The sequence below is a fragment of the Pristis pectinata genome, chromosome 6, assembly GCF_009764475.1.
Source record: "Pristis pectinata isolate sPriPec2 chromosome 6, sPriPec2.1.pri, whole genome shotgun sequence".
Lineage (NCBI taxonomy): Eukaryota > Metazoa > Chordata > Chondrichthyes > Rhinopristiformes > Pristidae > Pristis > Pristis pectinata.
The window spans coordinates 92841061-92854756 of NC_067410.1; the positions used below are offsets into that span (position 1 = coordinate 92841061).

General features: G+C 45.3%; 1 protein-coding gene across 1 annotated transcript in view; it reads left to right on the top strand.

Moving 5' to 3' along the window:
* LOC127571881 (NACHT, LRR and PYD domains-containing protein 12-like) overlaps positions 1-13696 on the top strand; it is a 34891-nt gene extending 21195 nt beyond the window's left edge. The window contains exons 9-12 of the mRNA XM_052018627.1: positions 4289-4459; positions 6560-6730; positions 11589-11756; positions 13591-13696. Coding sequence (XP_051874587.1) covers positions 4289-4459; positions 6560-6730; positions 11589-11756; positions 13591-13696 — 616 coding nt within the window. The remainder of the gene's footprint in view (positions 1-4288; positions 4460-6559; positions 6731-11588; positions 11757-13590) is intronic.

Here is a 13696-nt window from a genome sequence, read left to right on the forward strand (position 1 = left end):
ATATTTGTAACTCCTTTCTACTGCCTTCATATCCATGATGGAGATTTCAAGATGAATGCCCCGTAACATGTTATATAATATTGAATAGCATTATCAATCACTATCACTTGATCAGGTACATATGCACAAGCAAATATTCTGAATTAAAATAATTTCTGGAATGTTATTAACAGGAATATTCCAATCATTGCCAATTTTCAGTATGTTATGTAGCGGCTAGCTACACGAAACGAAAACACAGAGTCGCTGGTTCGAAATTGGAAGTCAAATGAACGACAGGGGCGTGGTGCGCCTTTAATACCCGAAAACTTCCCGCGCTACTGTTCCCGCGCTGACGTCACGCGTGGATCACCTGACCTTCCCGCGCGTGGGCTTTCCTAGCCCGACGATGGGGAAGATGGAGCGCCCCGCGCCATCTTGGATCGGGGCCTCCAACGACATTCGTGATGTCTGGAGCCGGTTCGATGCCGGCGCGGTGAGTCGCTACCTAACCCCCCGCCCCCCAGAACCGGCGATACCGTCGCAAAAACCAGAATTAAATAAGCTATGACTTGGGTGGCCTGCCCCTGCGTCACACTCGCTGGACCACCATGGGTTGGTCCAAGTCTAAATGAGCCGGCTTCAGCAGGTCAATTGTAAAAACCTCCTCGCGCCCCCCAATGTCCAGTACGAATGTAAACCCATTGTTCCTGATGACCCGGAATGGCCCTTTCTTACGGCCACTGCAGTGGTGTTTGGTGCGCGCCCCTCCTGACGAAGACAAACTTACAGTCTTGGAGGGGAGGTGGCATACGGGTCGGGGCCTGTCCGTGTCGGGAGGAGGGTATCGGGGCCAGGTTTCCAAGCCTTTCGTGCAGCCGGTCAAGCACCGCGGCAGGTTCTCCCTCTGGCCCCCGAGGGGCTGGTAGGAACTCGCCCAGGACGACTAAGGGCGTTCCGTAGACCATCTCTGCGGACGAGGCATGCAGGTCCTCTTTTGGCGTGGTGCGTATCCCCAGCAGGACCCAGGGGAGTTCATCCACCCAGTCGGGCCCCTTAAGGCAGGCCATGAGTGCCGACTTCAGGTGTTGATGGAACCTCTCCACCAGCCCATTGGATTGTGGGTGATAGGCGGTGGTGAGGTGGATCCGGGAACCCCACAAGTCGGCGACAGCAGACCACAGGCCGGAGGTGAATTGAGCTCCCCTGTCTGAGGTGATATGTGCCGGGACACCGAAACGGGCCACCCAAGTTGACAAAAGGGCCCGTGCGCAGGACTGGGTGGAGGTGTCTGCGAGGGGAATGGCCTCAGGCCAGCGGTAAAACGGTCGACAATCGTGAGGAGTTACTGCGCTCCTCGGGAGACTGGGAGGGGGCTGACCAGGTCGACATGGATATGGGTGAACCTCTGGCGGGTAGGTTGAAAATCCTGCAGGGGGGCCTTGACATGCTGCTGTACTATCGAGGTTTGGCAGTGTGTGCAGGACCGGGCCCATTCGGAAACCTGTTTACACAGGCCATGCCAGACGAACTTGTCTGATACCATCCGGACAGTAGTCTGGATGGATGGGTGTGCAAGGCCGTGGATGGAATCAAACATCCGTCGGCGCCAGGCAGCTGGGACGATGGGGCGGGGTCTACCTGTGGAGATATAGCAGAGCAGGGTGCGCTCACCGGGGCCTACCAGTAGGTTTTGCAGTTGCAGGCCCAAGACTGCAGTGTGATAGCTGGGCATCTCCATGTCTGTTCGTTGTGCCTCCGCCAAGGCGCCGAAATCCACCCCCGGGACAAAACTTGGATGGTGGGCCGTGCATCCGCGACCACTTTCTCTTTCCCAGACAGATGGCAGACATCAGTGGTGAATTCTGAGATGTACGACAAGTGCCGCTGTTGCCGTGCTGACCAGGGATCTGAGACCTTGTTGAAAGCGAAGGTCAACGGCTTGTGGTCGGTGAAAGCTGTAAATGGCCTGCTCTCCAAGAAGTATCGGAAGTGTCTGATGGCCAGGTACAACGCCAACAGCTCGCGGTCGAAGGCGCTATATTTGAGCTCTGGTGGTCGAAGGTGCCTGCTGAAGAACGCCAACAATTGCCAACGCCCTTCGATAAGCTGCTCTAGAACGCCTCTGACTGCTGTGCTGGAGGCGTCACCATGAGGGCAATCGGGACGTCCGTACGAGGATGCACCAACATGACCGCGTCCGCCAAGGCCTGTTTGGTTTCAACGAACGCGGTTTGAGCATCTTCCGACCAAACAATGTCCTTGCTTCCGCCTGACAGGAGAGCAAATAATGGGCGCATGGTGCGGGCCGCGGATGGTATGAACCGATGATACAAGTTTACCATACAGAGGAATTCCTACAGGCCCTTGATGGAGGTGGGTCTGGAGAAATAGTGGATGGCGTCGACCTTTGCAGGCAGGGGCATGGCGCCGTGTTTGTTGATCTGATGGCCCAGGAAATCAATTGTCTCAAGCCCGAATTGGCATTTGGCTGGGTTGATGGTCAGGCCGAAATCCCCCAGACGAGAAAAGAGTTGGCAGAGGTGCGTGAAATGTTCCTGGCGGCTGCTGCTGGTGATCAAGATGTTGTCGAGGTATATGAAGACGAAGTCAAGGTCGCGCCCGACTGCATCCATCAGTCGTTGGAAGGACTGAGCAGCATTCTTGAGGCCAAAGGGCATCCGGACAAATTCAAAGAGGCCGAAAGGTGTGATCAGCGCCATCTTCGGAATGTCGTCCGGATGCACCGGGACCTGGTGATACCCGTGGATGAGGTCGACCTTGGAAAAAATGGACTGCCCGTGCAGGTTGGCAGTGAAGTCCTGAATATACAGCACAGGGTACCAGTCTGGGGTAGTAATGTCATTGAGGCGTTGGTAATCGCTGCAGGGTCGCCAGCCTTCGGCTGCCTTAGGGACCATCTGTAGTGGAGAGGCCCATGGGCTGTCCGACCTGCCGATGATCTCCAACTCCTCCATTTTTTTGAGGTGTGGGACCAGTAGCTTGGCCTCACCCAACGAGAACATTTAGGAAGTCCTGGCATGTACCAAACGCTTACCCCGCAGGTCAACCAGCAGACTGTTAGCATGAAGGAAGTCTGCCCCGAGGAGTGGTTGTGTGACGGCGGCCAGGATGAACTTCCAAGTAAAGTTGCAGGTGCCGAACTGGAGGTGCACCAAACGGATGCCAAAGGTCCAAATGGCGTTGCCGTTGGTGGCTCTGAGGGTGGGTCCTGGTGTGCAGTTGCGAGTCTCGTGGCTGTTGGGAGGCATGACGCTGACTTTGGCTCCGGTGTCTACTAGGAAATGACGTCCGGGACGCGTGTCCCACACATGCAAGAGGCTATCCGGGTGGCCAGCTGCCGTAGCCATCAGCGGCAGCTGGCTCTGGCATTTCCCAGAAACCTGCATGGTGGCCGGCACTTGCGGGCGTCAGCGCCCCACCGCTGGTGGTAGAAACACCATTGGTCGGTCGGTGTCTCAGACCTGGTGGTGGGTGGGGTGCATTCAATTTCTGGGTCTGGCCTGCTGGGCCTGCTGGGCCTGCCTAAGTACATCCGCCCAGGCAGCCACCTTCCAGGGGTCGCTGAAATCGGCATCCGCCATGAGCAGGTGGATGTCGTCGGGTAACTGCTTTAGGAAGACCTGCTCAAACATCAGGCAGGGTTTGTGGCCCTCTGCCAGGGCCAACATCTTGTTCATGAGTGCAGAGGGGGGTCTGTCACCCAACTCATCGAAGTGGAGGAGGCGGGAGGCCCGTTTGCATCGGTAAAAGGCTGAAAGTCTCGAGAAGGAGAGTCTTGAACTTATCATACTTTTCCTCCGGGGGCACCTGGATGAAGTCCTCGACCTGGGCTGCAGTGTCTTGGTCGTGGGCGCTCACCACGTAGTAGTACTTGGTGTCGTCCCTGGTGATCTGGTGAATCTGGAACTGGGCCTCGGCCTGGTTGAACCAGACACGAGGCCTGAGTGTCCAAAAGATGGGCAGTTTAAGGGCTACTGCCTGTACCTCTTGTTGTGCAGACATTGTGGGCCCGTCGGGGTCACCAATGTAGCGGCTAGCTACACACTACGAAATGAAAACACAGAGTCGCTGGTTCGAAATCAGAAGTCGAATGAACGACAGGAGCGTGGTGCCCTTTAATACCCAAAAACTTCCCGCGCTACAGTTCCCACGCTGACATCACACGCGGGTCACCTGACATTCCCGCATATGGGCTTTCCTAGCCCGACGATGGGGAAGAAGGAGGTACAGTAATTTAATTTTCTTGTTTGCATATTTATAACTTACATCTTTTTCTGATCTAAAGGTTGGCCAGCAATTGCTTGTCACAGAAAAACTATGGAGAACTTACTTCTGCCATCAGAATCAATCACACACTGACCCACCTGGATCTAAGTTCCAATGTTATTCAAGATACAGGCATAAATGTATTGTCTATGGCATTGATGGACCCAAGCTGCTCAATACAATCATTGCGGTAAGTAAAGATTTAGAAGGCATTAATTGCCAGTGTTATAATTATTATAGGCATTAATTGCCAGTGCTGTAGTTATAGTTATTATTGGTCCTCCCTATGTTATGGCAGGGTTCCATTCCTGTGAACTGTTCATAACTGGACAGTTCACAAGTTGGAAATGTGTCTGTGAACTGAGTTCCCTGGTGGCAGACGATCTCTGCAGCCCCTCAGTACTTGGCAAATCCATCCTGCTGGTCTCCCGAATGCTCATTCGTATGTACAGGCTGTACATAAGTTGGGCGTTTGTAACATGGGGAGGACCTGCACTTCACAGTGATTGCAGTGACTTTGATGCAGTATGTGTGGCAGCACAGTCCTATATATTGATGCATTAGCATTGAGTAGTGAAGCATTTTGTTGATTACAGACCCATTGGAGGGTAGTTACATGGTATAAAGGACACACAAGAAAAACAGAAACAACAACTACACTATGTATTTTTACTGGTCTGATATCTCTCACAATAGAGGTGGAATAGCATTGAGCCACAGCTGGAGAGATTGAGTGCCCATCCTTATAAAGGAATGTGAAAGTTTTTTTTAAAGAAACAGGAATAAGAAGTGCAAAGGCCAAGTGACTTGAGAAGAAAATGAAATTTTAGAATCTTGTCGATGAGTTAGCTGAAGGGAGTACCAGCACTGGTACAATAAAGGGTGAGGTCACATTCAAAAGACCAAAGTCAAGCCAAAGGATGCATACTGAGAACTGGTATCGCACACCAAATGGATTGAGAAACTTCCCAAAGAAAATCTTTTTCTGGTGCTTCCTTGCTTGATTTATGCCAAAGAGATTATTCACGCTCATCAGAATTTAGAGCTGTCAGACTCACCTAAAAGAAGGTGAAAGTTGTTTTCTCCCTGAGGCAAATTGTTAGTTTAAGCATGGAGAAAATTTCAAATGTAATGTAGTGGAAGTTAACAGTAATTTGAGATGAAGGGTTGAACTCATGTTTATTAAGTTGCTAGACAAACAGATGTTGGGAATGATCAAGAGTTGGTGTAGGATAGTATACTGGTGTGTGTATTAAGACAAATTGGAGATGATGAATGGAAAGACCAGCATGAATACATGGGAATAATTGAGTACTGAGGCAATAAAATTGTCAATGTGGTTTCAGCAGCAAACTGAGTCAAGGATAAGTAAAATTGCACATATAGTTCATGGCAATGGATAGGGGGTAGGGATAGGGATAGGGTGAACAGCAACGATAGGGTGTACAGTGATGGATAGGGTGTGTGGCAATGGACAGAGTGTACAGAAGTAAATAGTGCAATGATGGATAGGGTGTAGAAACAAGGTATACAGTAGTGAATATGTCATGCAATGATGGTTAGGATGGAGGAATGGGTGTATGGATGAAGTGTTAAAACAAGGTGTACATCAACAAATGGGGCTTTCAGTGGTGGATTTGGGGGATAAGATGAATTATAATGAATAGGATGTACAATCATGTGTGGGGTGCATGAATAAGATACATAGCAATGGACAGGGCATGCAATGATAGATAGGGTCCATAGAGATAGGGTGTACAGTTGATGGGTTGGGTGTAGGGATAGGCTGTCAGATGATGGACATGATTTAGGATGGTGATGGATACAATTAGGGATAGGGTGCATATCAGTGGATTTAGTAATGCATAAGGCATACGCGGGGTGTATGTATACGGGAACATATGGGGAGTAGCGATAGGATGTATGATGATAGGTAGACTGTAAGGACTGAATGTATAGAAATAGGCATGTAGGGTATTGAGATGCAGTGGGGTATAAGATTAGCATGTATGGCATTAGTTAGGGCATTTAGAGTGTCTGGTGATGGATAGGGTACATGGTTTGAAACATGTTCTGGATTGAAGTTCGTTTTACCATTCTGTATGGTCAGGTTCTGATTGAATGAGTGCCCAAAAAAAAGATGAAGTAAGAGAGAAGAGAGTAGAATTTATAGGACCAGTCAAAGGAGGTGCCTTTAGTTTCATAAAATAAATATTAGTTATCAGAAGCTGATATTACATGTATAAACTTTGTTCAGTTTTGGTATATACTTCTGACGTTTTTCTTATAGGATGACGGATACAAAACTGACACCTACTTGTTGTGAGAAACTTGCCACGGTGTTAGTCACAAACCAGACGCTCAGAGAACTAGATCTGAGCATGAATAAACTTGGTGATTCAGGCGTGCATGCACTATCCACTGCACTGAAGAACCCAAACTGCAAACTAGAAACTCTAAGGTATGCACCTATCTGTCATTTCAAGACAACTTTTATTTCTATGCTTACAAACATCATGAGAAGCCTATGTATGTGATAAAGTGACCTGCTAGATTTGTGTGGATGGCTTGCTGTCTGCATAGCAGGCAACTGCAAGGTGAGGAAATAACCAGGCTGTGTTTAACTGATCCTTCCCACCTCTCAGCTGCTTCCACCCGACCCAGTTATGGTTCCGCTGGGCAGATAAGGTTAAAGTCATTTCCCAGATCTAGTGTATAAGTGAACTTAACTCAGAATCAAACTCAACTGTAAAAGCAAATTCAGTAATGAGATCTTGATTCTTCCACTGGCCTGCTAACTACTGTGAAATCTGCCAAGCACCCTATACAGTACTTGGGGCATTGGAAGGCCACCTCTTCTGATATGATTGGTAGAGACCTAAGTTACTTGGATATTGACACACGCAGACCATTGATGTAGATGCCATCTAGAAATAGTTGCCTCGGAATTGCACCCCATAAAATGCATGTGAGAAGTACTTCAGAACATAGAACAGTACAGCACAATACAGGCTCTTTGGCCCAAAATTTTGTGTCGACCTTTAAACCTCGCCTAAGACTATCTAAACCCTTCCTCCCACTTATCCCTCTATTTTAAACTCCTCCATATGCTTGTCTAGTAATCTCTTGAATTTGACCAATGTACCTGCCTCCACCACCACCCCAGGCAGCACATTCCATGTCCTAACCACTCTCTGAGTAAAAAACCTTGAGACAACATGAATATTCCCATCTCCGGCAGAAGTTCTTCGTTTTTCGTTCACAGTAAAGCAAAAAGCCGGTGCTGCTCCAAGTCATCAGCCAGACTGGAATTGAAGTGTCCTTGATGTTCGGTTCCTCATTTTGTATATCAGTAGACTGTCTCTGTGAGTTTCAGTGCCTGCAGTAGATTTTTGCTGCAGAGTTCACTCAGATCGTTGCACGCATTATGAGGACATGTCTTACAGTGACTCAGAGCTACTTAAAGACGGGAATGAAGGCTGGTTACGATTGTGGGAAATAAGGGATGTGTGGCCAGACTCAGTCCTTCCTCCCCCACATTCTCCCTTCTTCCTCCAGCAGCCTTTTGTACATTTGCTGTGTCTGCTATGAAGAGAGACATTAAGGCTAAGACCCATTTCCCATGATCTCCAGTAGTGAAGATGCAGTCACTACCTGTGGGAATTGGGCACATTGTCCTTTTGTACAGCAAAATGGTGGTGGGGGGGGGGGGGGAAGCACCATTGCCTACATTGAAATCTGTTTGGCACAGTTTTGCCTCCTTGCTTAATCTATTGATTTTCTCCATAATTTACTGCTTCCGTACTCACTGCGAACAATGCTGCCCATCTTTCTTTATTGCCAAACATGGCTTTTCTACCTCATCATCCAAACAATTCATAAGTGTGGTGAATGCTTGAGTGCCCACACAGCTGGCCACATCAAGCCCACATCTCCCCATTATTCCTTCTCTGTGTCTCCTGTCGTTTGCCCAACTTCCTAGCCAGGTTAACAATTGCATGCTACTTGCCTTCAATTCTATGATTCACAAAAGCATAGAAGCAAAGGAAATTTAAAAACAGGAGAAGGCTATTCAGCCTGAGTCAAAAAATGAGCCACCCAGCCCAAACCCAACCTCCAGCACGGGGTCTGTATCCCTGCAGATCATGGGCCTTCTAGTGCACACCTAAATATCTTCAAATGCAACATGGAGTTCTTCCTCTGCTGCACCTTCAGGCAGGTGAGTTGCAGGTGAAAAAAATGTTTCGTTAACTCCCGTTTAACCCCTCAACCAATCAGTTTAGACCTATGACTTCTGGTTTTTGATCCCTCTGCCAAGGGAAATAGGCCCTTCCCCATTTATCCCTCTTAATATTATTTATCTTAATTAAATGTCCCCTTATCCTCCCCTGTTCCAAAGAAAACAACCCTAACTTATTTATTTTTTCCTCATAAATACAACTTTTCAGTTCTAGCAACATCCTTCTGAATCTCTGCTGTGTTGTTACCAGTGCAAACACTTGTTTCTTTTAATGTATTGAACTACACTGTAATCAAGCTGTGCCCTAACTCCTATAACGTTTTAACATTACTTCTCTGCTGTTATATTCTATGGCCTGGGCAATAAAAGAAAGCATTCCTGTGTCTTTTTAACCAGGTTATTGAAAGTTTGCTTATGAAACAGAAAACATCTATAGTTACACAAGCAGCTTGTGAAAAGACCAGATGATGGCACCAGAGATGTATCTAATGAATTCTACAATTTATTTAAACTTTGATGAACTGATGAATGATGTAACAGTTTGTGTGGACTTAGTGCATTTGTATGAAATTACCTTTAAATGAAAGAAGCTATTTAATTTAAAATAAATGAGTTAATGTTTCCAATGAAATGGTAGATGAAGTAATTTCAATGAATGTTGTTACAGAATTATAGTGTGTGCTTCAGACATTCTTTCAGAATAATGGCTTTGGTCTCTCTTTTCTGTAGACTGAACACCTTATTTTCAAGAGCATAAGTATTCAATATCTAATTATATGATAGGGTAACCTAGGGGAGTAACAGTAGGATATATTTATGAACTGAACTAGATGGTGTGGTGCTGATCTCTATGTCTTATTACTCAGTGTGAATAGGATAGTTGTGGAATCAAAGGACTACTCGACGCCCATAATTTTCCAGTCAGCCTTAATTTAGGTACCCAGCACACCCACTGGAGACAGACAGGATTCTAATAAAAATACCTGAATGACCGCACCATGAAATTAGTGGAACCTGGCACCATTTTTGTCAGATTGAGCTTTATAAGCTTAGCTTTATAAATTCACCTGTAAATCATGCATGGTATATGGCAGAAATTTATCACTTACAGCAATGGTTAAAGAAACATTCACCTCCTCATTTTACATTACCACAAAGTTTGGAAGGCAACTTGTTCATGTTTCTTAGTCATGTTTTGATAATGAGTCTCTGCCATTTTACCTGTATTAGCTGGAGAATCTTGAGGAAGCCATGTCTTGAATGTACTGTTGTATTCTGGAGGGGCTTGGCAGTTCTTGTCAATCCATGTAAGAGAAAGAGACTAGACTGGTGGGAAGATAACATCAGCAGAAATGGCCTTTGTAGGACCCCAATGTACAGAACATCAGTGTGAAGCAGCCATACAATGTAACAAAGTGCTGGAAATTGTCTGAACAATTCTGAGGTTGATTGCTTGCAAGAGAGTTGTCCTTTCTGGAAAAGGTCAATTGTATTCAGTTGAAAAAAAAGTCATGGCCCCAAGAAAGGTGCGGGAAAAGTTTATTAAAAGGGTCCTGGAAATGTGAGAATTCAGTTACATAAGATAATTAGAGAATCTGGGATTGTTCTTAATGGAATGAAGGTTAAGCAGTCATTTAATGGAGGTGTTCAGAATTATGTAAGTAAGGAGAAACCACTGGCAGGAGAGGCAATAACAAAAACATGTACACTTAAGAAAAATCAGTAAATGAACTAGAGAGGAAAAGGGAAGAATTGTGTTTATGCAGTAATTGTTTTTATTTGGGAAGCACTCCCAAAAAGATGAGGTAATCATATTCAATAGTCTCTTTTGGAGGGAAAGTGGGTGCAAGTGAAGAGGAAACTGTCCTGATGAAGGGTCTCAGGCTGAAATGTCGACTGTTTATTTCCCTCCATAGATGCTGCCTGATCTGCTGAGTTCATCCAGCATTTTGTGTGTGTTGCTCCAGATTTCCAGCATCTCCAGTCTCTCTTGTGTCTAAGAGCAAGCATTTACAAGCCAAAAGGAAAGAGTACAGGAATGGAACTTAGTGGATCACACTCTCAGAGAGAGGTCACACCTCAATAAGCCAAACAGCATCACACTGTGCTACATGTGCCTAAAAATTCATCCCCGATCAGCAGCACTAAATTGAATCAACAATGGCATGAGTGTGTTGTACTCTTGACTTCAAAATTCAGTTCTGTTGACTTTGTTGGAATGAATTTCTGAGGGAGAGTTGAATCTATTGTCACTATGCAGCAAGTTTAGGTCTGCAACTGAATCTTATAATGGGTTTTTGATTCTATGAAACCTTCATGTCAATATTGGGCTGATTGGAGTTTTCTCCTCTGCCACTAGCAGTGGGTGGCATTGTGGCACAGCACTGCTCACAGCTCTATTAACCTAAGTTCAATCCTGACTTCAGGTGTTGTCTGGGTGGAGTTTGCAACTTCTCCCAATGACGGTGTGGACTTTTGCTTAGTGCTTCAGTTTCCTCCCACATCCCAAAGATGAAATGGCTCCTGTAAATTATCCCTTAAATTTGGGGTGTGTGGCAAAAGAATCAAAGGGGCATGTGAGGGAAAATGAATTGCAGGGAAATAAGGAGGGGATGTGGGGCTGGGGGAAGTGGTCTTTTGGAAGCCAGCAGTGGGCCAAATGGCCTCCTTCTATGCCATTGACCTAGGCACTCCTCGTGTGTTATTACTGACATGGACAGGGTGAGGAATGTCAGGAATTGGTGCAGGTAATCTGTGCATGGTTTTTATGGTAGTCATGTTCACACAGCTTGTAAATCTGCACATATTGGAACTACTTTGCAACACTGAATGGGAACACTAACTATGACTGGTGCAGCAGCAGAATCTGACAGGAATCTCAGTCTAAGCTGTGAGTGTGATTCACTTTCAGAATTGCATGAGATGATGAAATTAAGAAAAATAGCAAAACCAGGGAAAGAAACACAGGCTCCATTGTAGTCACTCTTAATAAATTAAATCAGGGAAGTATCTTTTTGATTTTATACTTATCCTAACATATGCTTCAATTACATTTTCTTTCGGTTTCTGATCTCATTAGGTTAAAGCGAACATCCCTTACTGATGGATGCTGCCACAAACTTATGGCGGCACTCAGTACAACTCAAACAATAACTCATCTTGATTTAAGTGAAAACTCATTTACAGATTGTTCCCTAAGCAATATCAGTAACTTGATTCTGACCTGTGGCAACTTGGTGGTTATAAGGTGAGTTTAAAATCCAGTTATTATTTGAAATTTACAGAAGGGGGTCAAAATAGAGTGAAGCGAAGCTGTGTACTGCTCCAGTACAGATAATTGGAATCAGTTAGAATCTGTTAAAATGGTAGACAAAGGAACTTGTGGCAAAATCTTCAGTTGTATTTTTGCACAGTGGAATTTTACTTTAAAAAATTCAAAGGAAATTTTGAACGATAAAAGGGCAGAATTTCTACCACAAGGGGCCAGATCTTGTTGGACCCTTGCATCACCAGGTATCTCCATCTCAGTGGTGATGCACCTGCATTTACTTGGTTTGATGCAAACAACCTCATTCACAAACCCTCAATATCTTCATCTCCAGAGGTCATATCCAGCTGGCATCTCAGCCACAGGCGGTGAAGTACTGCCCCAAATCACCCCCGACATAAGGTGAAGCTGGGGGTTTAGCTTTGCTAGATGACAAAGAATGACAGCCATCACTGAATGAAAGAGCTTTGATAGACAGTTTTGTCTTTCAGAGAATTGAAAAACTGTTAAAATTGAAGTATAATTAATGAATGTTTCCATTCCTTGAACAGCAAAGTAATTTAAACTGAAAGAAGCCTTGCTATTTATATAGTTCTGTTGCAACACACACTTATTTTGATTAAAGATATTCCACATGGAAGATTTCAGAGTTATAGATCTAGAAGTTCCTTTACAGAACTCCAAAGAAAAGAATGGGGTGCAGGTGTAAATCTGCCTAACCCTAACCCAAATGTTGCACCCATTTCTGGGCATTTTAGTACCCATGGAGAAAGTCAATCTGAGTTTTTGTTGGTACTTTTGTTTGCCCTCATACCTCTGTTTTTGGCATTTATCTCCCCCAGTGATATTGACAATAGTGCAACAAGGAACATTCGTTCTCAGCCTTACTGATCTGAAAATTGACAATTCTTATTTACTCACAACTAAGTTCTTCTAGCCTGATTCGCCTGAAACTGTGCAATTTAAAGGACCGATACAAAGTGTGATCTCCTGTGATATCCAACACAGATTCACCTGTATGCCTGGACTGCTTTGTCCATGGAGGTCAAGGTTTTGTTTACTCCTAACTCCCAGCCTCAGGACATTCCTGGCAGCTGCCACTGATCTCTCCAACATTTCACAGTTTGCTTCGCTGGGAGGATAACCACTCTATACTCACACAGAGGACAATTCAATTACCTTTCATCCAGCTGTGAGAGCAAGTAGAGAAGGCACAGAGATGTGTGTACATTGCAGGGTGCCCAAACTGCAGGCATGCAGAGTCTGCTCTCATGCATTACTAGTCCATTTAGAAATATCTCTGACAACATGCCTGAATGGTCTCCATGTCCCTCCTGTGGGATCTGTTCCTCTTCAGCCTGTCCTGGTTTATCTGACCTCTGGGAATAATCTTCTATCCGCTTCCTATCATGCAGCACCTATTTGTTAAGTAGCAACACTTCACTGTAGCTGGAAGAGTGCTACTTGTATTTTAAAATGACCCTTAAAGAGCTAGCTGCAGAGGACTCACTTGTGAGGTGAGAAGCTAAGAACCTGCAATTGATCAAAGAATATGCCATGTAGAAACTGACCTGGCAGGGAAACACAGCAACGCTCTTCTGTAAGTTTGTAATTGAAGATCATGATCTTTACTGAACTTTCACAAATAGCTTTTAGGTCATCCACAATGATATTAAAAGCTAATCAATCCAACTTCTTGGTTGTAGATTTAGAGTGTAGCGTCGAATGTAGCCATAAATAATTGATGCAGATGTGTCATTTTCTTCCAAAATACATAGCTCATCAGTAAATTACAGTGTTTCTCTTTGTATAGGCTAGAACAAAACCAATTCACAACACATGGACAGATGATGATAAAGAAGCTGAACCTGGAGAAGCCAAACATTGAAATTGTTATAGAAAGAACAAAAAAATATTGA